This window comes from Blennius ocellaris (assembly GCF_963422515.1).
Source record: "Blennius ocellaris genome assembly, chromosome: 22".
In the NCBI taxonomy this organism is placed as follows: domain Eukaryota; kingdom Metazoa; phylum Chordata; class Actinopteri; order Blenniiformes; family Blenniidae; genus Blennius; species Blennius ocellaris.
In genome coordinates, this window is record NC_137671.1 from 3,827,020 (window position 1) to 3,850,747 (window position 23,728).

Genomic DNA, 23,728 nt, shown 5'->3' on the forward strand with positions numbered 1-23,728 from the left:
GATATATATATACTGAACATACTGTTGTTTATGGATACATTTTGAATAAAAATCGTTTTATGGGAATGACATACTGAAATATCCCGGAATATTCTTTTGTTCTGGCGAGTTTTAAATGTTAACACAACAAATGGAACGACGCCTGAATGACCTGAAAATGAACTTACAGTCCCAGGCCTGGGGTATGGGATGCGTCCCTGGAACGCCACCCACTGGAAGTTGGGCCCCTCCCTGTGAGCGAAGGGCCCGTTGAAGACGGTGAGGATGTCGGCCATGTTATAGACGCACACTGCCGAGCCCTTGAAGACGGAGCTGAGGGAGCAAGACACAAACATTTGAATGAAACACCGACTCCGCTGACCGGCTTTCACTAAAAGACCCACCCTGCTGAAATATTTTGCCGTTCTTTGTCGAAATCGCAGTTCGGGAGGACGTGCGAGTCATTAATTCCGGGTGAAACCACGGCCGCGGTCCTCGGAGGACAGCTCACCTACTTCCTCCTCGGTGACTCAGTGACCTGACGTGGTTTGGCTCGGTCATTTAATACCACACTGCTTAACACATAAAAAGGGGCTCTGCTGACAGAGGGTAACAGAAGCACACTGTGCAAACGGGAGGAGAAGCAGAGTGGATATAAGGATAATATTGAGCTCAGAGCCCTCGAGGACCCCGGTGTTTAGATTGGATGTGTTCTTGGAGCCCGGATACACCACTTCAGGCTTTCCGAGGTAACAAGTGGCTGGACGGAGGGCCTGCAGCCCAATTAAAGATCAGAAGAAGAGGATCAGGTGACCGTTCCATAAAACCTCCAAATTTGTCATGCTGGATATGGACTGGTTGTGACTTTGTGCCCAGTGAAAGAATCACATTCATTTCATTCAAGTTCCTCATAACACATGTTGAATTTGTTCCCGCAATTCCAAAAAGTCACAAATGATCAAACTTTGGCAGCACAAAGTCTGGAGTGTCCGAAAATCCCCTCGCCGATTCACTAATGAGAACACAATCAAAACGTTGTGTGTATGGGTGAATTCAAATAAACGCCCAATGTTTCTTCCTCTCTGAAGGCACGTTGCATTAAAAAAAATTATTTTCTCAGTTTGAATCCACTGAATAAAGAGAAAGTCACACAATAAATAACAGGGAAATGTTAAGGAGTCACATAAACAAACAAACAAAATAAAGAAAAACTAAGAAAAGGCATTACAATAAACTAATGACACATTGAATAAATATATTAAAGTAATGAAATAAAGTACATGAGTCAAAGTGGAAATTCTATGTTACAATGACAGAATGACAGTATATGAAATCAACAAATCAATCAACTGATAAAATAGCTTTCCATCCATCGCACGTTTATCTGTATTTTTCTTTAGAGGTTATCACTTGATGTTTCAATCATACATTACAGAAATCTTTTGGCTCAAATAGCTGCCTGTAAATGTAATTTAGAATTGATTAAAAAACCTCCGCAGACTAATAAAATATTCCCTGCACTCAAGTATCCCGCTGAGCTTCCTATCAAAAGCTTTTGGAAGAAATCCAACAATCATGCGATGCATATTTTCTAACACTGCGCATTACAAAGTTATCGTTTCAGCAGAGATTACAGGGAACCGACAAAGAAAACCAAGGCCATATGGTGGCGCCGACAGGACGCTGTAATTGATAGTTCGTCACACGAAGAAGCTGCTCGGCAACGTGACACATGACGTCTCTATGCAACGGGCTCCCCGACAGGCCCCCCGGCCCCCCCCCCCCTGCTGGTATCCGGTCAGCGATTACCGTCGCCACACAACCCTGCGGGAATGTTACAGTTGGCTTTGCCTGGTCTTACCTTGTGGACGTGAAGACTCCGAACACCAGCAGGCCTTTGGGCTGATCGGTTTCCAGCAAAAACACACTCTCTGTAAAAGGAAAAACACACGTGTGCACATGCCTCCGGGTTAATACCCTGAGCAAATTCCCCCAAAATCCCCCTCATCGATTCATCCAGCAGGTAAGAAGGCCTAAACATGATGAATGCAGCAATTAAAGAAGTGCGCGTGTTGACGGATGGAGTACTACGGTGACCTGGATAGAAAAAGCAGGTCTGTAATAGCGTGTGCCGAGGCAGACGCTCGCAATGTTCTGGACTAATGTGCTCACAAATGAATACAAGGCAACCAAGAGCAACAGAGCAATTGTTGTGAAAGCTGACCAAGGGCTACAGTCCTAATCCAGACCAAACACGGGGAATTCTGCGGATTGTTTGTGGAAAAAAGCTATCAAAAGAAAAGAAATGGCTCAGATATGACAGTGGACCTTGGCAATATATTCTTTCCCCAAAGTTTCTTCGAACTTGTTTCACGGACCAAGTGAAAACATGGGTGGAAACAAAAAAAATGTAAAATTCACTCTCACGTCTGTGACGGTGTGTTTTTTTAAAGATTTTTTTTTTAAACTCACCGAGTTCATCAAAGTGGGTTTCGGTACCGTCTTCCTCCAGGACCGAACACACCATCCTGGCTTTCAGGAAGGTGGTCCATTTGTTCACGAGGCTCCGCTGTCCTCCGATGTCGCTCTGCGGGCAGAGAGCTGCAGGTGGTAAACTTGAAACCGCAAAGTAGGCAGCGCGGAGTCATTTAAGCTCGGACCAGAGGCACTTACCGGACAGACTCTGGCCAGCATGGTGTGGATATTTTTAGTATTTCCATTGTTATCCGTGAGCCTCTCACGGAAGAAAAAATACAATTTGGCATCATTGGGGTCCGTTCCATCTGGGATCAGGTGGGCATCGACAAAAATGGGCTCTGAATGGAATCAAGAAAGAACATTTGCATCCGTAGCTAGAAGAATGGAACGTCTTTACATGTATACTTTTACAATGTGTGTGTGTGTGTGTGTGTGCGCTCACCACTAAGCCACTTGGAGTTGTGCTGATCGGTCCGGACTGCATTTCTCTTGGTAAGACTCCTGAAGATGGCAGCATCTGTCCCCATGAAGTCGATGTACATGCCAGAGAAAAGCTCCTGATCTGGAAACATGCACAAACACCACATTGACAAAATCCTCACAGCTTTTCTTTTTCTTTTTTTTTTTAAAGAGAGAGAAAACAGACAGAAAAAAAGAGAATACTGCCACAAAGACATAAGAGAAAGGAACTCTAGAAACATCGATCCAGTCGACGTCCCGGGTTTGGATTATAGGAAGACGTACGGTTGGTTGATCCATGTAAACGTCCTTTTTGGTCCACATGGGTTCGCATTGGGAATATATGACAAGCAGGGAAACCCTGAAATCCCCGTCTTCTGCAACTTCCTCAGTTCAACAAAGGTCCTTACCAAGCCAGTCATGAGATACGATCTCTTCATTTGTCCCGAGCCAACCTTAAGGCCGAATCTCAGCTGGTTGGAGCTGCTTTATCTCTCATGGTTTCAACCATGCACTCAATTTCAGCATTTGACACAGTGGGACAACACATTTCACCGCCCAATGCCAATCTTTAGTGAATCTGAGGTGATGTCCACACACGTATGATGATGTCAGTCGCTCAGACGCCAAGACAATGACATTATCGTGTGCATCACTGCATTATCATGACTCAGTATCGGTTGTTTGTAAGAAATAAAATTTGCCTCCACATGTGATCCCGATAAAAGTGTAGCAAATAGAGATGTGAGAAGGAGCAGTGCTGTTAAATTCAAGTGTGAAAAGCACAAATCGCAATCATCGTTATGAATGATTCTTTCTTTATGATTTACTGCAACTACGGTGTGAATGCAGTTTTAGATTTTGACTTTGCTCCTGACAATTGGAAGGCATACTCTCATACTTTGCAAAGTGAGTAGTTGTGTCCATCGATGCATCATTTGCCACGTTGCATTAGTTGATGATCAGCTGTAGTGTAATGACTCCTGTCAGAAAAGTATTGCTGCTTGTGGGTGGTTCCATGACCTTGAAATGGCTATAAGAGAACCTCGCTCATGGCCACACACAAGACTGTAGAACAATGGATATTCCATCTTCTGTCTGGGATGGCTGAAATTGTAAAGTTTGCAGCCACAGTAAGCGGAGACCATGAAGAGTCCTGACAAACCACTTCAAGCGGCTCCACTGTGAGCGTCTTCTGGATGACTGAACTGTTCACTCGGTCCCAAACTCATTTTGGCTGCTCGTGTCTCATTCTTTCGGTCACGACCCACAAATTCTGACTGATACACAAAGAGCTTTGCCATTCTGCTTCGCGCCATATTGACCAACATCCTGGATACGAAAAAGAACCTGAGATACACAAAATCCCCCTATCTGGTGTCCAGTTTTTCCGAGTTACACAAAAAGGGTATAGATTTGACTTTTCGCTGACATCGGCACAGGGTCCACATGAAAACTCCATACTGAAAGCTCCATTTGAACCACAAACCTTCTTCCTTTCAGGCAGAACCTTCTGCTTACAATGTGAACCGTTCATACAGATGGAAATGATAATAGAGGCTACGACAATCCCTTATAGATTCACAGTCTGCGTGTGTCCTGCTGCTAATAAAGCAACCTTATGCTCTCTCCAGCCGCCTCATGTTTTTCACCATTCCTTTACTCTCACTTCATCATCTATTAGTTGCAGACCATGTGTTTTGGAGGACGGGTGGCAACTACAAGGACGATTAAAACTATGTGGCCCCCATCCAAGCGAGCCTGCTAAGGAGTGGGTGTTGACAGCACTCAGACAGTCTCAGAGAATCCAAAACACGAGGACCGGGATATGAAGAGCAGGTTTTTTTTTTTTTTATTATTACTCAGCGCAGACAATGGCTGGGATTGTCCTGTGAGGCTCGCAGTGCTGCATCACTGCTTCCACTGTTTTGCCTCTGACCTCTGCAGCACTTGGCAGACCTCCCCCCTCCCCGTTCCGCCCTTCCCTCCGCTGGCCCTCTCCCCGTGGGGATCTGTGACGGCGCTCATCCCGCCTGGCGGAGCCGCTGCTGACGCGGCGATGCTCAGGTGTCAGAAAGGAGAGACGATTTTGCAGCGTGCGTCACCTTTAGCCGAGTCGAAGCAACTCAACACCGCCTCCCACCAATCACGGATCAAAGGGTAGGTGGGGGGGGGTCGTCGAGGGGGAAGGTGTTAGACTGGCTTGAAGAAGACGTGCATCTCTTCATGTTTAAATGACATTCCACTTCAAAATTATAACCGACATTGCTCCCAGTGCGAATACAGCTCATTTTTCACATTAGGCATATTTTGCATGCGGCGTCGCTGACATCCAATCTCCTGAACGGAAAGCTGATTGACATTTGAAAGTCGGTATCGCTTTGAGGCACGTTGCCAACTTTTGTGATACTCTTACTGACAGGGGCAAGTAATAGCCCTGCATGATGTATTCACTCTGAGATACGTGACAGATCACCCCCCTCTGAAAAGCCAATACAGTTTAACACTTGCACTCTATTTGCACCAGTAAAATGCTTTGCAGAGTTTATATAATGAGATCGAGCTTTCAGATATCTCATCTAATAGACAATGACACGTAAATAAATTCAATTAAATAGTAAAATATTAAATTGTAATAAATGTTAGATCATAAAATGGATTTGCCAGCCTGAAAGCCATCACTTCATTGTGACGCTGGTACATTGTGCCAGATGGTGTCACAATATGGGGAATATTTTCACAAGCCAAAGGAAATAAAAGACACCATTTATTTTCACGGAGAGTAATTATATTGAGCGCTTTATGGAAACAATATATTATTGAAATTTATTTTTTTCCAATCATTATTTCCATATGATTTAAATTTTTGTCAATTCGGTCATGAAAAAGTAATCCTGTAATGAGGATGCAAATTACTCCCAAGTCCCTCCACCGTTGGTAATCATTCAAATGAGATGGCGCTTACCACCAGTTCAGACGACAACGTTTCAAATGGAGAAGCATTGCTTTTGAGTTTTACTCTCAGAAAAGTTCTATGTTTACACAGCAACATTTTGAAAACACGTCTGTTCAATAGCTCGCAATGAAAAGTTTTTGAACGTTGTGTGAACGGGGCCTTATTCAGACAAGCACCGTCATCAAATTCTCGCATCAGAAATGTTTGAGGCTCAGTTGGAGCTCGCTGCCTTTATTTCCTGTCTCTTTGTGGTGTGAAAGTGAGCCAAGGCATCATTCTGCACGCTAATGGAGTAAAGTAGGAAGCACTGAAACCACAGAGAGAACCACACTCCTGTCTGACTCCGTGTGTATTGAGGTGCCTAAAAAAAACAAAAAAAAACAAGCAATGCAAAGTATTTTTAAACACCGTGACTAACTGTGAAGTCACGCATCAGCAGCTCCGCCACCTATCCCACATGGCCTGAATGCAGCAGAACTAAAGCCCTGGAAGCACGCTCCTCAGTGCCCACAGCCCGCCTGGTTAGAGGCCCGGAGAATCAGCACCGCAAACATGTTTTGATTGACACAAACCCAAGAAAAACTTTTTAAACGTCATATTTGAGGGTCCGAAACCTGCCGAAAGAGAGTGATGGAGGCACCTACTGAGCATGACCGAGACTGTATTCACTTGGGGGTTGAAGGAGCACCTCCCTTTTCCCGACTCCGTCTTTGAGTCGATGTGAAAAACTTGTTCCTGTCAGAAGAGAGAGAGGGAAAAAAAAGAAAAAGAAAAAGGAAAGGAAATCAGACATCCGGGAGACGGTTTTATACGAAACGCTGGTCGGGCTCGCGGGACAATAAAACGGGTCTATGAGCAAAACAAATGGTGCACAACAGTTCGGGGGCAGGTTGAAACAGCATTTGGTCTTAAGTCAAGAAGAGAGGAACATCTCTCTTTTTAACAGGGCCAGGAGGGACGGTCAAAAAGGAAGGAAGGAAATCTCTCCATCTGAGGTGGAAACACAGGCCACCATTCATTCTCTGGCAGCGGATTCGTACACATTTACTTAAACACATGGTGTGATCAAACTAAAAATAGAAAACAAATGATCGTCAGCCAACGAGATCAGGCAAAAAAATGTGTGAATTGACCAAAACGTTCTGGATCATTCACATTTTCATTACTTTAGAGTTTCTAGTTGTCAAACACACACACAGGGAGAACGTGCGAGCAAAGCCTGGGCCTGAGAAAAGAGTACTATCACCCGCTGCCCCACAAATGCAACTTCAAATTGAGTTTCAATCCTTTTGCCTGCAAACCGGGTCAACTCTGTACTCCAGCATCTTGTTATGCTTAACAGAGTGTTTTGGAGCTCGGGAGTTGCAAAGCGAGCAGTCCGTCTTTCAAACAAAACCCCCAAATGACAAAAAGGCACCGCGGTGAGGGACGAGTCTGGTCGAGGCTCGCTCGCTCTCCTTATTAGAGTTTTGGCAGCGGCCCGGCAGTCTGCGGCCCGACGCCGCTCGCTGGATGAGCACTTTTTTTTTTTTCCCCCCGGAGGGCTTCCTCGCTCTTGGAGACGAGCGGCGCTCCGTGACCGACGCCGCAACATCCATCCGCCAACACTCATCCCCCCCCCCCCCACCCAAGTGGGAGCAAACATGGAAAGTTTGCCCGCGTCTCATCGCGGGACCTCGAACAGCGTTTCTCTGACTGCAAAACCTCCCCGAATCAGATCCGTCAAAACATGCAGCTCTTCAAACAAAAACAGTTTAGTATGCACAAGCTGTCGCTTCAACACATTCTGCAAAAGCTTCTTTGTTCAAGCTGCTCAGTGAATCCTCCTGGCACTATATAGTTTTTTTTTTTTTATTCTTTCTTTTTCTAATTTGTCTTTATTTATGACATTTAATTACTTTCCACTGTTGTCTGCTTGTAGCTGTAACCCTCTGTTACTGTTTGTCTGTCTACCCATAAAATATCCTTCAGACGAATGACCTTTTTATATGAAAGTAAAGTACTGTAATCATTTCAAAACAGTCTAAAGTTCAACTAATTAATCTCTAATCATTCATAGTTACATTTAAACCAAGAAATAAGCAAATATATAGGTCAGAATCAAAGAAAGATGATTGAATACACTTGTGTTATCTATATTATTAAAGAGGACTAAATGTTTTATATATACAAGATAAACAAAACAAACCAACAATTGAACAAACACACGCCCACATGCATGCACACACAATAAATAAATAATAAATAGAAATGTAAACATCGAATTCTAAACACATTTCAATATTTAAAAGCACTGGAATGAACTAAACGATAAACAAAATAAATCTACACGTGATAATTCACTCAGACTCTATTGCAGGGAACATGTTTTATCAGGGTGTGAAATTATCTATACTGTATATACGCATTTACATAAAACTGTTCCTTTTCTTTCTGGTTTCACCTCATTCCTCACACAAAAGGTTGTTGTCGTCTTGCTCTGGGTGGCAGTGTTCACACTCATTTCACTTCACGCTACACAGGTTCACTCCAGCAGTCTGCTCCAGGTGGTGAGTTAAGCACCAAAAAGAAGAAGAGGCTTATTAAGTTTCCAGGAGAGAAGCAGAACTTTACATCAAATGAGCTAAAACGTTAATTTAAATCGACATTATTTCAGCTTAGGATCGCTATATTTTTATAATTCATCCAGAGTGTACATATTGAAAAATGCACTTCAGTGCCAGATGGGCTCCGTGTTAAAATAGTCATTATTCTCTTCGATGCAGGAAAATAAAACATGCACTGGCCTGCCAGAGGCTACAATCAAACCCATGGGATGATATTATAAAGCGTGAACTTTAGAAAGAGAAACGCATTTTTCAAACAAAAGTAATCCCTGTATACAGTTACAGTATTGATATTACACAACACCCAGAGCCAGAACTGAAGATCAGACTCAAGCAAGATTTTTTTAAATGACCTGCTTTGTTTGTAATGATTAACATTAGATTGTAATCCACACTGCGAGGGCTCGCTTGAGAAAACATGAATGTGGTCATGGTCTACTGATTGGATACCGTGGTGAAACTATAGCCAGGATGATATTAAGTTATGACACCAACATGATACTGATCCAACACAATTCCGATACTATAATTAAGTAATACCGATCAGATATAATACCAACACAATATCAATACAACACAATAAGATGATGATACTTTGTGGAAAAAATGTCTACCGTTCTGATTTTTGAAATATTGGTGTCTTGTTAAGATGAATCAGTGTTTTGGCATCACAAGTATTTGTGTTTTAGTATCACAAGTATTGGTGTTCTAGTATCAGAAGTATTGGTGTTCTAGTATCAGAAGTATTTGGTGCTTTGGTATCAGAAGTATTGGTGTTCTAGTATCAGAAGTATTTGGTGTTTTGGTATCAGAAGTATTTGGTGTTCTAGTATCAGAAGTATTTGGTGTTTTGGTACCAGAAGTATTTAGTGGTTTGGTATCAGAAGTATTTATTGTTCTAGTATCAGAAGTATTAGTGTTCTCGTATCATAAGTATTTGGTGTTCTAGTATCAGAAGTATTTGGTGTTTTGGTATCAGAAGAATTGGTGTTCTAGTATCATGAGTATTTGGTGTTCTAGTATCAGAAGTATTTGGTGTTCTAGTATCAGAAGTATTTGGTGTTTTGGTACCAGAAGTATTTAGTGGTTTTTTATCAGAAGTATTTATTGTTCTAGTATCAGAAGTATTGGTGTTCTCGTATCAGAAGTATTTGGTGTTTTGGTATCAGAAGAATTGGTGTTCTAGTATCAGAAGTATTGGTGTTCTCGTATCAGAAGTATTGGTGTTTTGGTACCAGAAGTATTGATGTATGGTGTCGATCAACAGCATGGAGACGGTTGCAGACATCAAGCAGCCTGAGAAGCACCAACATTTTGCCAGAAGACGACTTTTCAGGTTGTCACGCATACATTTTGGAAAAAATTGCCTTCGGTGTAAAGAATTCCACAAAGTACTCATGAGCATTATTCTGGACACCCGGGGGTGGGTTGAATAGATCTTTCCAAAGAAGTGGTGTCAACCATCAAAGCGAACGTTCCCCGAACAGTTTAGAATCTCTCACGAGTTTGTTACTATAAAGAAGTGAATCAGTCATCGTGGGCCCACCTCTGGTCTGCGGCCTCTGTTGATGTACACACAGACGGGACTGTACGCGCCGCTGCCGCACATGAACAGATGAGTCCGGTTATACGGCTGCACCACCCGGATGAAGTTCCCACAGCCGTGCTGGAAAACAGAGACAAAGAAAAACACCGTATATAAATAAAGTGCAGCCCTGCTCCCAAACCACGTTGCTGCAAACCAATACAGCACTTTTAAAATAAAAAAAAAACATATTTTTCAATCACACTTATGACACATTGCCCTGAAACAGACACGAGAGGAAACGTCTATTTCCTGGTATGGAGCCAAGCGGACACCAAATCACTCTTGAAGTGTCTCGTTCCATATGAGGTAGTAGTTCAAACTTATCGTACTTGTTATGACGGTTATACAATCGCATGCTGCACAATAAAACGATCCCTCAGCTCGCTGGTGTGGTATTGGGGCCAGTGGAAAAAAAAGAACGTCAGTGGGTAAATGTGATATATGAAGGTAAGATCGACCGCTGAGCTTCCACTTTCTGAGCTTGCAGGGGTGCCGGGGCCATCGCTGCCAATTAAACCCGAATATTCAGGGAAAAAGGAGTGAGGAGAAGAGGGAATAAGTGGGGAGGAGAGGAAGACGCAGCAGTCAGGAAGTTGGCCGCGGCTGCAGGAACGGCAGCTGCACGCGGCTCCTCGGGGAGCCGTGAATGAAAGAGTGCGTGCTTTTACCATCACACGCCCATTTCTGTTATTTATCTTGCGCTTCTCTATCTCTGTCCCTCTGTACTGCTGCCGTCTGGCTTTTTATCACCCGTTGGTTTCATCACACCGCGCTGGAGCCTGCGTCCATATCAGTGTTACAGACAGATACAGTACATGTACAGTCCGAGGCCTTATCCTGTTTTTATTCTCCTCCTCACAGGACAAGTATACCCAGTTCAAGTCTGACCTTGAAGGCCTTTATGTGCAGAATTTGCATGTCGTTCTTGAGCATGCATGAGTTTTCTGCAGGTTTACCCGATGTCGACCAGTGTCTTCCAACCCAATCGGTCTAATTTACCAGGATCCTGCAAAATTAATAGCTTTCACTTTCACTTTGTGTGTATTTTGTGAAAATGGAATTCTTACATTGCTATTTGGTTTGGGTTTACATGACAATGGTGCTCAGAGCCTTAGGAAATGCAACTTTCTTGAAAACGACTTCCAAGGTGGAACTTTTCAAAATCTCCAAGTCTCCATGGCAAATTTTCGGAAATGCTGCGACTCAGGACACCCAGTCCATATTCTCCTGGGACGTAGTTTCATAGTTGTGTGGGAATGTGTGCGTCGTTTCATTACACAAACACACAAGGGCCGCAACACAACGACATCGTTTTCAGAATTTCCATGTGAACGCTATCATGTAAATGTGAAACTTTACTGAAACAAAAACGATGCATTTTCAACTTGGAACATCCAAATCCAAGCAACGTCTTCCATGCTTTAAATCCTGGCTCTATTGCAGCAAATGGGCGGAGCACTGAGCACCTACAGTTTGATGTACTAGTGGAGAAAGTTATTACAGCAAATTCGTCTGATATTAGAAGAGGAAACAAAAGAGAAAATCTGACAGAACAAAAGCTGTAGGAAGAATAGAGTTAGCAAAGCAATTCAGGAAAATATTGCAAAAACCAAGAAGCGGAACGACACAGAAACTATCTTAAGGTAAATTAAAATAAAAAGAATTGTGGGAGGCCAGTTGAGAAAATGCCTCTTAGCACTCGTTTCAAACACATTAAAAACAGAATCATATGCAACCCAAATGTTTTCAGCTGTTCCAGATTCCAGTCACTAAATTGGGCAAAGCGGTATGGAAGATGATTGGCTGTCCTCCTCATGCATACGTAACCTTCTGGATCATGTCATATAAACAGCAGCCAGCTTGAAAGCCTCAGGGCCAAGTGGTCACAGAGGAGCGTTGGAATGGCAGGAAACAGGCGAAATCTAACTAGTTTGTCTTCAATTCCCCTCCGATGCCATCCTGAGGCACAAACAACGTGTTTTCTTGACCACAGATTCTATCGGGGGAAAATTCAACATACACAGACGAGGAGGGGAACCGTACCAGATGTATGCACAAGGACAATGTGGATATGAGAAAATTTTATAAACTGTGGTAAGAACAAATGAATACATGTTGAAAGAGTTGGAACAAGTGAAAAAAAAAAAAGTACTATAGAAACATAAATGGACGTGAGAGAGGAGAAACTGGGAGAGCTGTATGTAAAAAAAAAAGAAAAAAAAAAGAAGAGAGATGACAGAAGGGAAAAGCGGCCATTGAGCGGCTCCACACCGAGATGGCTCACCCAAATATTTGTGGGAGCCTGTCTGCAGCAGGCGCACTGTGACTCAGAGCACAAATCACTCAGTGACTGGAAACAGCTTCCTCTCTATTTCTGCAACAGCATGTTGGACAAAAACCTTGGCTCTGGTGCGCCAGCTGCTGTCAAAGGATGAAGTGATGGTGGAGATATGCGAGACAAATAAGCCGTCCTGGTGGCGAAGAGATGCTTCTTACGGAGAGAAAAATAAGCTGCAACATTTATGCAGAAATCAAGAGTTTCTTTTACTTCTACAAAAGCATTGTTGTGTTCCCCCCCCATGCCTTCTGCATTGCAGGATCTATAGGAAACTGCGTGCAGCCCACTTGTTCCAGGACAACCCAATTAGAGGAAAAGTGAGACAGAGGAGGAATCAGTCCTCTGAGCCTCGCTGTGGGTCTTCATTAAAAACCGCATTGCAGCTAACAAGTTGCGAGGATCTGATCCCAGTTCATTTTTTTTTCTTTCTTGAAATCCTGTCACAGCGACGCGCGGCCTTTCGATCCTCCCACGCCTCCCGTTGGTTCTGCCGCCCCGCGCCACCGCCAGGAGGACTCCGGGCCAGTCGGGTCGCCCTGCGGACATCTGCTGCTCGCTGATGAAATACACGCTTGGAACCGACGCAGGCTCACAGATGCGAGTGGGAAATCCCAGGAGGCAACACACTACAAGTTCCACTGCAGACCCAGCTGGAGAGGAAGATCCGGGAACAGCTGACAAAACTTTCAGCCCAGATTTGGGCCATCTTGGAGAAAAACACCGGAAACAACTCCTGCTGTGTGATTTGTCAAGTTCCAGTCGCTACCGATGTGCGACAACTTTTACATACAATGTACAAACAGTATTTTCTTCCAAAATACTTTCATATTGGAGGGAACAAATAAATCAGTAAATTAGGGCCCTGTTTAGATGACAATTTTTGAAAATGCATTTGCATGGAAATGACAAAAACACTGATATGATGCACTTAGCATGCCAGGCCACAAGTTGGCGCTGTTTGTTGTTTTATACAACAATGTTTCAAGTGAAATGCATCATTTTTGCACTCTCTTTTCAAATGCATTTCACATTCAGCGACATTTTGAAGGCAATGTGCGTTTACATGGTAATGGCAGAAACACTGAAAATGATGGAGTTAAACACGGCAGGCCAACAATACACTAACAAACATTAACATGGCGAGTAACCCACTTTCTTCCCCACTTATATACGATTTCGTAATTTTCAGTGGCTCTGAGCACTGTTATGTAAAAAGACCCACAAAATATGCAATAAATATTTTCTGTTTTCACTTAATCAGCCTCGGGCCCGACAACACGACAACATTTCAAGTGACAAAACATTGACCGTTTAAACAATACGTTGCGATTTCACTGCAGCGGCAGACACACTGACAACGATGTAGTTAGCACGCCAGCCACGGGAGGATGCTGCTGCTTGTTTTCGTACTGAACCCACACAGACATGTGTGCACAGAACAATATGCTATGATTGAACAAAATGGAGAGAACCCGGCATTCTTATGGACTGATGATGAATCGGATGCTATCAGGGGTGAGTCTCAACTATAAAACTACTGATATGGACGATAAAACAAAGGGTACGGTCCGCGAGTCATGCCACTACCATGTTTGATACTTGCACATGAGCAGAAGGTTTGCTTTCAGTTTTCATCTTTAAAGTGCTAGAAGGAGATGCTGTTCTTACCGTTGGGTCCTTGCCAGCCATTTGGCATTCATCTATTTTGCTTGTAGACGCCGGCCAGAACACCTGGTGGTACAAACAGCACGGCGTTTAAATTAGCGACTGATCCCTGCAGAGACAGAATCGCGAGCGGCGTCGACATGAAAACGCTCGCGAGGGTTTTGATCACATCCTGTTCAGACCCAGCGCACATCACATGGAGAAAATTAATGTTTCAAAAGTTTCACTTTCCAAGGGAAGTTCTGGCGTCGAGGATTACAGCGAGCCATCACCCGCAGAAAAATGTGTGTGTGTGTGTGTGTGTCGAAACCAGGGAGAGGTTTGGCTGGATGAAAATATCAAGCAATTTACTCTGGGAAAAAAAATAAAAAATGGATGCAGATCAGCAACTCCCTTGGGGGAGCCTAAATGCTTTCCCATCTGTTTATGCACTTCATGCCTGTCAATTACAGAGGAGATAATTCCTTCACTGCATGCAGAATTAGTTGCAAGCGAGCTCGAGCATTTTTATGGCTCTCTTGAATAACGCTAAAATCGACCTGATCGCGGTAAATGTACGCCAATTTGCATATCATTGGAACGATGCTTCAATAATATCCACAGCAGCAGTTACCGTGCGCTGGTTGCAGATAACGTTTTTCATTTTGTCTCAGTTATACAAAGCATTGGAGGGAAATATTTGTTTAGGTGTTTTTTCTTCTTCTTTTTTTCGTTGTTTTTTTTTTCGAACAGTGGGCATCTGCTGACCTTAAGCGTGCCATGTGTGATGTTGTTGATATCCATGGAGAGGACGTGGTCCTTGCAGCCCACGTACATCCTGTCTTGATCCTCGTCCATCTGCAGGATCCTGTAGTCCATCGCCTTGTCTGATATGCTGTAGTGTTCGAACGCCTGGGAGGCCTGCAGATCTGAGGGGAAGCAGAGGGGGGAAAAAAAAAAAGAAAACAAATAAGCTTGTTTCCACATTGAGGTGAGAGAGTGTTTTCTCTCTGCAAATGAATAGAGAAAGCAGATGTACCAAACCAAAAGTATGTCTGTGCTTGAAACACAAACATGTCGAAATTCATCGCGTCGTCTTTTTATACTTGTGGGGGGGATCAGTCGTGGCGAAGCCCAGCAAAACAAACACAGAAGTATCCACACAGTTTTCAGAGTGGCTGTTGTGTAAGCAGCTCTACTGCGTTTAAAACTACCAGCTAAATCTCCAGTTTGCACCTGATGTCACTTGTAGTGTTCATCTCAGTCGAAAACACTATCAGACCTGTGCAAGTCGGCACATTACATCCAGTGATTCAACACGATGCCCTTTTGCAGGCATCTATGGCTTCTTCTGACTGGCTGAATATGTTTATGTGCGTGAATAGTGCATGAAGTGCATGTTGTTATCACAATGACAAATGCTTGATACCTCCTCCTCATATTAGAAGCACATGCAACAGATTAAATTCTTGGCCAATACTACTTAAATTGATTCCGGGACAAGTTCAAGTTCAGTGTTTCCAGAGTATTTCAGACTGAGACCAAACAGGGTGGAAACCAAGTCAAGACTTAGAGCAAAGGAATGAAAGTGTGGATTTGATACTCCAAAACCTGCAGGCTTACTGCTGCACCGAGACTCAACTGTGATGCAACTTCTCTGATTTAGGGACATGGAGAATGGAGGATTCTAAATGAGTTAGTTTGAGTTAGATTTAGTTTAGAAATATAGGACCAACCGACTTCCCTTCACCTCTCGTCACCTAATGTACCAAACAAAGTCAATCTATTGCTTCTGTTAGCTTCTAGAAGACTGGCGGGAATGCAGTCAAAAATAAATGACTATTTACCGAAGGCTTCCAGTGTCTTACGTATCCAATCCACGCTTCATGACATCTTTCCACATATTTCTGCTGAAATCAAGAGTCACAGTATTTTCTGCTTTTATCCGTTCATTTCGGATGAAGCCGATTACGGCGCACATGTTCAGTTGGAGATGTGGCGTATTAACGTGAAAGTTTTCCAGCTGAATCCTTCCCTATTCATTAAAAGCGCACATTGTTTACTTTGCGCTGTGTGAACACTTGCAGACTTGTTATTTTCGGCCTTATTTGCTCCAGAGATAGCGAATCCTCAACCATACCATCAAAGGCCTTCACTGTCTAAGCCGAGCTCATGCATATTTATCACTTTTCCAATCTGCGGTGAGAGCAGGGGGCGTGTGGAAGGGGGGGCCGATGTAGATTTACGCCCTCCATTTCCTCCCCTTTATTGACCCTCTCTGGGCTCCCTTTGTGTTCCCCTCGCTAATCAACAAACAGGTTGCTGGCGCTTCGCTTCAATGCCTCAGGCTAAAGTCACATTTTCATTATTGTCTGACATATGCTTTTGAGGCTGGAGCCTTTTATCTGGAAGGAAAGTGGCTTTTTTTCTGTGGCAGGCCCCTGTTTGCTGCGTTTGCTATGCAAAATCCTGAAGTGTTTAACTTTAAAGCAAGACAAGTTTACCACTTCAGCCGCAGGCGACTTTCCCACGACAGCTCGTGCTCCGTCTTCTACTGTGTTTAGGTAAATTACCTTATGTGGCGAAGTGAAAGTGGGGGTGTTTTTAAGCGCCGCATCAGCCGTAACGAGAGCGGCATGTAGTGCCTGATGAAAAACACGATCCGTTTTTTTTTTTCACATGAGCCAGAGAGCAAATTTAAAGCATGCTTATTCTGTCAGGCAGATTTGTGTTCAATAAAAGAAAAAAAAACCTTAGATCGTATCAGATGTGTGTTTGAAAGCGGCCAAAATTGCAGATAGCATCGCAGAGAGCGCCGTGTGGAGGCAACATTATCCCCGACGCTGAAAGACACGCGTTGTTCCGGGCAGAGTGCACGCCACCAGGAGTGAAGCGCTCTCTTACGACTAATTAAAAAACACGCAGGGTTTTACAATTCTGCCAGAAAAAAAACAACCCGTTTGAATCGTCTTCACCGAGCGAAGGCCTGGAGGCAAAAGCTCTTACTCCACAGCAGTGAATCTCACTTTAGCACTTCCAATTTAAGCACGCTTCAATCTGGATTAGTCTGGGACATGAAGGTGGCGGCCGCCATTAAACACACAGCCGTTTACAGTGGACAGACTGAGTGGGAGTTTCATCTTTTACGGGGGGGCTGCAGGACGAGGGAGGAATGATGTCAGTGTGTTGAAGCTGAGCGCCGATGGCGCGGCAAAACACGTTATGTAACGTGAACCTGAGATGAAGATAAAAGAAGGTGCATCATGAAAATGCAAGAGGCTTTTTGTTGTAAAAGCATGTTAACGGATCTATACAAATATCCTTTCACAAAATGTCGAGTTCCAGTTTTTGCTTTTCGTAATGTCGTGTGAAGCATTTACGCGACAACAGATATACCACAGCGGTCTTATCAAATGTTGACAGCTGCACGTTCGGTTTGGTTTCTATGTTTGGTCATGGTTGTTTAGATGATCTCCACTCCACCTCAGACTATCCTCTTTATCGTTTCAGCAAATCAGGAATGAAAACAGCCCTCAACCTGGTCCTCATCCAGGACCAGCGGCTCCATTTTCCTTGACGCTCGATGACAAAATGATTGCTGGACTGAGAAGAAACTGTATACTTAATATGGTCAAGAATTTTTTAATCGCCTTGCAGAATCGTCTCCTGTTGACTGTTCCGACAACATTGTGTTTTTATGACGGTCGTGAGCTCAAAGAAATGTAATATTATCTGGGCAAAGTCTTATGAAACCCCATGCAACATGTAAACTCATGAAAAAACCATCATAAATTGTCACAGCTCAGTAAGGCTGAGGCTTCATACAGACGTTAATCTTCTTTTCACTACAGATTTTTGTCATTGTAATAGTTTGATACATTATTTTCAACAGTAATGGAAAGTTATTGTGCGGCATTATACTCTAGCCACTTGATAAGCATGTTGCTTCTTCCTATTATTTTCGGGCAGCAAATATATTTATTATTGGTGATTGACTATTGATATCATTATTGCAATTATTGTGATTAGTGTTGTAATGATTATTAATATATTTCTCATTTCATGAGAGCATCATGCATTATTGTTTTATTGTCTTTTAATTGTAAAATGTTCAAAATAACAAGGGGTCATCCCTATTAAATACACATATGTGTTTGATATTTACACTTTTGCACATGCTGGCATAATTTTGTAATTATACATTTAGTATTTTGCTATTCCACATGAATTTAGCCTCACAGAGCCAAAATAATGTGCTTGAATCACGATGAATTTCTCAGGAAAACGCTTCTTTGCTCACTTCACTTTCGCCCCACTGTTTCTTCACTTGTGTCTATTTACGAATTTGTGTCATGTGATTGAAGCTTGGCCCTCTTTCTTACAACCGCAGCTATAAATTCACTCCGACATTAAACAAGACAAAGCTCCTGCTCTTCCAGAACATTCCACGAAGGGGAACAAAGTGTTCCGATGGGCGTGGCGAGGATGAAATAACTGTTTAATATTATGCTGAACCTTGTATTGTTTTCCCAGCGGGGGTCAAATGGGAGACTTTCATGTTCCCCCGTGAGGGTGGGAGGCCGAGTTAAGCCCGGTGCCGAGACGGTGCGCAGCAGGGGCGTGTCACAAGGATCCGTCTTTTTCCGACCGAACGAACCTCTGGAGTCCACATGCCGGGTGGATCCAGTGTCATCTCGGGGGGTCTGCTTTCCATCCCACATAAACACGAGTCGTGCAGCATTGTACACAAGCAGTAAAACATGGCTGGATGCTGCACCTGCTCTGGCAACAAATATCAAAAGTTTCTGGGTTATAAAAACCCACCAAGTTGAAACAAGTGTTAAGAAACCCGCTGCCAGCTCATAACTTCTGGATCAGGCTCCGCCGACTGATGCTGTAATGCAAGTTAAGGTCAAATTCATCCCGTAAAGTCGGGGTTATTATTATTAATATTAACCGGGGCCTCCTGACTGAGCCTGAACAACATTGCAACACCTCTACTTTCATGTGGAAAATCTTTATCGCAGGAAAAATATCACAATTCAGGGTGTTTATCCTAATTTTTTTCCCTTCATATAAGCAGGGTGTGATTTGCTCAGTGGGAATGGGGAAGATAACAATCTCCCTCTGCATTGTGATTAAAGCTACTTCACCAGCACTTTGTGATCTACTCAAGGCGCCGTCCACACAACGCGTGGATACGGAAAACCTTCATCGCATCTTGGGTTTCTGATTATATGACACTGGTGCTGTTCTAAGTTCTAAGTGGATCAAAACATTGAAGAAAGACAGTTTGAAGCAGCGTAAAAGTTTCGGTGTTTCAAATTAAAATGCAATGTTTTTGCCGACCAAGTCGGATTGTTATTTCGGTGACTGCAACTATAAAACTACCAAGTCCCAGGAGAACGTGGGCTGGGAGTCATGACACTCTGGAGGCAGACATTGTTCTTATTGTCCATCTACTGAGCATTTGCAGAAAACGCGCTCACCTTGGGCCCAGTCCACATTTACACTAGAAACGTTTCAGAAAAGTTTTTCCCCCCATTTCCTTCGAGACAAAGTGTTTTCAAAAAGTTTTTACTTAAAATTTTTTACTGTGTTTCTTTGACTCCCAACATCGTTGTTGTGTAAATGAAGCCAAAATATACAAGTGCCCATTTTTGATTATGTATAAATAAAGATCGAATTCAATTGCATTCTGGGCTAAATGCAACACAAGGACTGTTGGATCACAATGGAGCAATTTTTTAATATCAAAGAAGTCAGAAATAGCTTTCATATTCATCAAAACATCAGCGAAGCCAAAAATCTGATCCCGACTTCAGGATGAGAACATTCACACGAACAACTGGACCAGACCAGAGCAGTGTGAAATGTCCTGAAATACATGAGCAACAATGATATTTCACCAAGAACCCAAAACGAAAAAGTGTGGGCACACCCGTTTTGTTTATATGGCTGCGATGAAAAAAACTCCACTGGACCACATGTGCTTTGTTAGTCGTGGGTTTATATGCATTCCTCGCTGTTGAGATCGCACAACCCTCGAGGGGGAACCGCGTGTGCACATCATTACCAAGCCACCGTCAAGCGTCGTGTTATATTTCAAGGTGCGTGTTGCTTGTTTGTGCTGCAGAAAAGAAAGAAAGAAACAAACAAACTGGCTTTTCAGATGATAAAGGCACGAATGTGTGACCTTATTAGGTGGAAGTAGTGACTGATATATAAACAAAGATAGAGGAAGTGGGTTTGAGCATTGACAGCTGGTGGGTTTTCTATTATGGATGTGTGCAGGTGGGCTTTGGCCCCCCGTGTGCTGCCTTTCAGGCTGAGCTTCGACCCACAGACTCCATGGCGAAAAAGCTCTGTTCATCTTCTACTTTTACTATTAAAATACAAAGAAATGAGATAGGAGAATCGAATTGGTTTATTTTTTGTTTGTTTTATCCAAGAAATATAACCAATATAAGTAAGAGTGGCCATGTGGCTCTCGGGCTTTATAGTCCTTTTGTTTGTTTGTTATTTGCTATTTGCTTTTAAATAGAAATTATTATGCGAGATAAATGGGCGTAGTTGATAAGCTAATCTTCTGTCTGCTCCCTTTTATTCAGAAAATGTGAAAACCTTTGTCCTGTATTATATTGAATTGATTTTTTTTCATTTTTACAATGAATGAAATAAATTATCTAAAAGTTAATGTTACTTTGTTTGTCTTTTTTTTTTTTTAATAATTTGATCATTCATGTAATCACTATGAACTAGATCACTGTCTTGACAACTTGATCTTACAGTGGAAAGAGGAATTTATTTAAATAGTGAACCTGAAAGAGTCTAAACTTTGTCTAAACTTTAAAATGAGGATAAAACTGACAAGTCTTGACAAAAGCTGTATTTGCTATTGTATTTAAGATTTACATAGGCCATTTTATTAGTTATTCAACTGTTGAATTGTTAGAAAATTGACCATTTTAGCCATTTTTACAAACTTTTACATGATAAAAATTTTTTTTCAAGCATAATAAGTGGTCTTAGATTGCTATAGCAATGTTTCATGTCTTACTCATGTTGTTGCAGCAATGTCTGTGCACTGTAGTGAGGCAGCGGTCGTGGAATCGAAGATTACGTTTGCTCTTTGTCTGTACTACCGGGACAACGGCCGTTTTTAGTCTGGGACGGCCGGCCCGATAACCGCCCTAAAATCCCACTCTTATTCTCCTTCTTTAACGACTCTGATCCATGCAAGAGACAGTAGTGTTAGTGGGGAGGACAAGGCGGTGACCAAAAGGCCGCGTCGCTCTCTTTGATGTGTTCTTTCCTCCCTTTTCTTATTTGGTGTGGAGTGGTGAAGCGGAAGCAACACAAAAGCCTTTTGTTAGACCGAGAAACTACAGTAGTCATTCAATATTGAACAGTACCTTTCTTTCTTTGTTTCTTTAGTACAGACAGGCTCTTATTGACAGGGGGGAAAAAAGCATCTTATGTTGGCGAATGGATAGTGATTTATTAAAAAAGAAAAGGCTCAAAATATACAGTTTATTGACTCTTCCAATTAGCAATGCCTTTGTTTAGAGAATGTGAGGCGTAATTGAGCTCCATGTCGCGACATTTGCCGAAAGCGCATTAATGATGCTGTCAAATCGTGCTTCTCTGAAGCATGACTGACGGTTCGGGTTTTGTTTGTTCGGTCGTGATATTCACCTCGACGGGAGAGACACTCGAGCTGTGATCGCTGTGGCGGTTAATTCCCCTTTCTCCCGAACCGGAGTCACAGAGTCAGAGAATCGCTTGTTCATTGGCTCCAGTGTAAGAACTCAGTGAGGCAAAAAAAAAAATACAAGCATCCAGGAGGGTGAAAAAAGGAGCAACCTTTTTTATGCAACTGTGAAAAGCAGAGTAGAAATGGAGGAGGGGGTGAAAGCAACAGGAAAAAACGTGTCATAGTGCTCATGTTTGGCAAATATTAAGTCAGTGGAGTACGCTGTTCGCTGATTATACAGCCAATGCAATAAATTCAACAGCCGCGAGGAGAGGCGGGTCATGTTTTCAATCCCTGTGGCTTTGACTGAACCCCCCCCCCAAATTATTAGCGTGCTCAAATAATCGAGTTTTACATCGATGCGAGCTGCGGTAAACAACGCCTCCATGGTTCCAATTTGGGATGTCCTTACAAGGAGCGGTTTGTTGTGCTGCAGCATTGGGAACATTTAGAAATTGACAGTGGCTGGAAAGTATGCAGGATCTTTATTGGAAGAAACAACTACAGTTCTGAGTCGGAGGGCTGTGGAAGCTGAGGGCAGTGTTACTGGAGCAGGAGATGGCGAGAAGTGTCGGGACTTAAAATGAAAAAAAAAAAAAATCAAGAACTATAGTGGCAAGAACATGGAAACAACCGCTGAACTGTGTAAGATTCAACTTAACGCCAACAACAAAAGAGTTACCTCCTTAGGGATTCGTCAGCGGATTCGTTTCTTCCCACCAACAAGAGTGATCAATCAGGAGAGAGCAACAACATGGGATCATCTTGTCAGAAGATTAGTTTCGCCTTTGCACAGCAGGAGACGACACAGCTTTAATCAAACTGACTGGCCGCCTTCGGTGCCGCGCTTCTTGATTAATTCCAGTGTCTGAAAAGTGGCCAAAATACCCTCACGCCAATTAAAAACACTCCGGGGTCAGACAGCAGGCCAATTACAAACCAACATTAGTGTCTCATATATACATCTGGCCTCATCAGTTAAGCCTTCCATGTGAAAGGCCCGGCATGAATATATTACTCCAATGCTAATGAGGCTAGCTTTCCGTGTACGTCAGGAACAACCTGTTCTATGGTTGCCAGGGGCAGCTGGTGGGAAGACCCCCAATCACCCACCCATCTTGATAAATATTGGAGCAGAGGCTTATGCCGCCCTCTTGCAATTCATCTCTCCTCACAAGATGGAGTGGGTCTCACACAGTGGCCTGACTTCAAACCTGTTGCCAAATGCCATTGCTCTCTGTCTGGGACAATGCTAAGAGCTCTTTGAATTCACTTCTGGATGACTGCACTTACCAAACACAGTGCTGGGCTGGTAAACGAGTCTGTCCCGGCAACTGACAAGCCTCCTCCAGAGATTAAAAAAAAAAAATGGCTGAAGCCAGAACAGGACCCCGCTCGCACACATTAATGACTGGTGCCGTACAGATATGGCAGAGGGGAAGTTAAGGCGTCGATCCAGTCCAGGAAGACCACCCAAGATGTCCCGCGTGAGCCGACGGAGTCGTCCGATTGTCTGTCCAAGAGACATACTCCACATTCCCAGGAAGGCTGCCCTCAAAACGCAAACAGCATGGACCAAATGTGCTGTATAGCAACTGCTTGTCAAGGACGGCGGCCAAAGTTAGCTCAGACAGAAGAGACTCTGTATGTTCTGCGTTCTATTAATTTCCTGATTGTTGTCTGTCACCAATTATCTCCACGCAGACATTTGTAATGGGAATCATATGGCGGCAGAGAATGCCTGAGTTCTTACGTATGCCTCGTCTCACGCCGGCCTCACCAAGTTGACACCATATCCACAGTTGACATTCAAGACGACAGCGTATTTTCTTCCCTGTCCTTCGGTGTGTGTGAGTGTCTGTGTCGAGTGACGGTACTCAGAGCTAATCTCAACTGCTGGTTGCTTGCGCATGGCTGACCTGCT

At 43.2% G+C, this 23,728-nt stretch overlaps 1 protein-coding gene across 1 annotated transcript in view; it reads right to left on the reverse strand.

Moving 5' to 3' along the window:
- Window positions 1-23,728, reverse strand: part of sema3c (sema domain, immunoglobulin domain (Ig), short basic domain, secreted, (semaphorin) 3C) — a 48,807-nt gene that overhangs the window by 10,945 nt on the left and 14,134 nt on the right. Inside the window, exons 3-11 of the mRNA XM_080518129.1 lie at window positions 14,817-14,977; window positions 14,073-14,135; window positions 10,025-10,144; window positions 6,517-6,607; window positions 2,900-3,019; window positions 2,653-2,795; window positions 2,452-2,566; window positions 1,841-1,910; window positions 168-312 (exon numbers count right to left, since the gene is read on the reverse strand). Of these exons, the coding sequence (XP_080374255.1) occupies window positions 168-312; window positions 1,841-1,910; window positions 2,452-2,566; window positions 2,653-2,795; window positions 2,900-3,019; window positions 6,517-6,607; window positions 10,025-10,144; window positions 14,073-14,135; window positions 14,817-14,977 (1,028 nt within the window). The remainder of the gene's footprint in view (window positions 1-167; window positions 313-1,840; window positions 1,911-2,451; window positions 2,567-2,652; window positions 2,796-2,899; window positions 3,020-6,516; window positions 6,608-10,024; window positions 10,145-14,072; window positions 14,136-14,816; window positions 14,978-23,728) is intronic.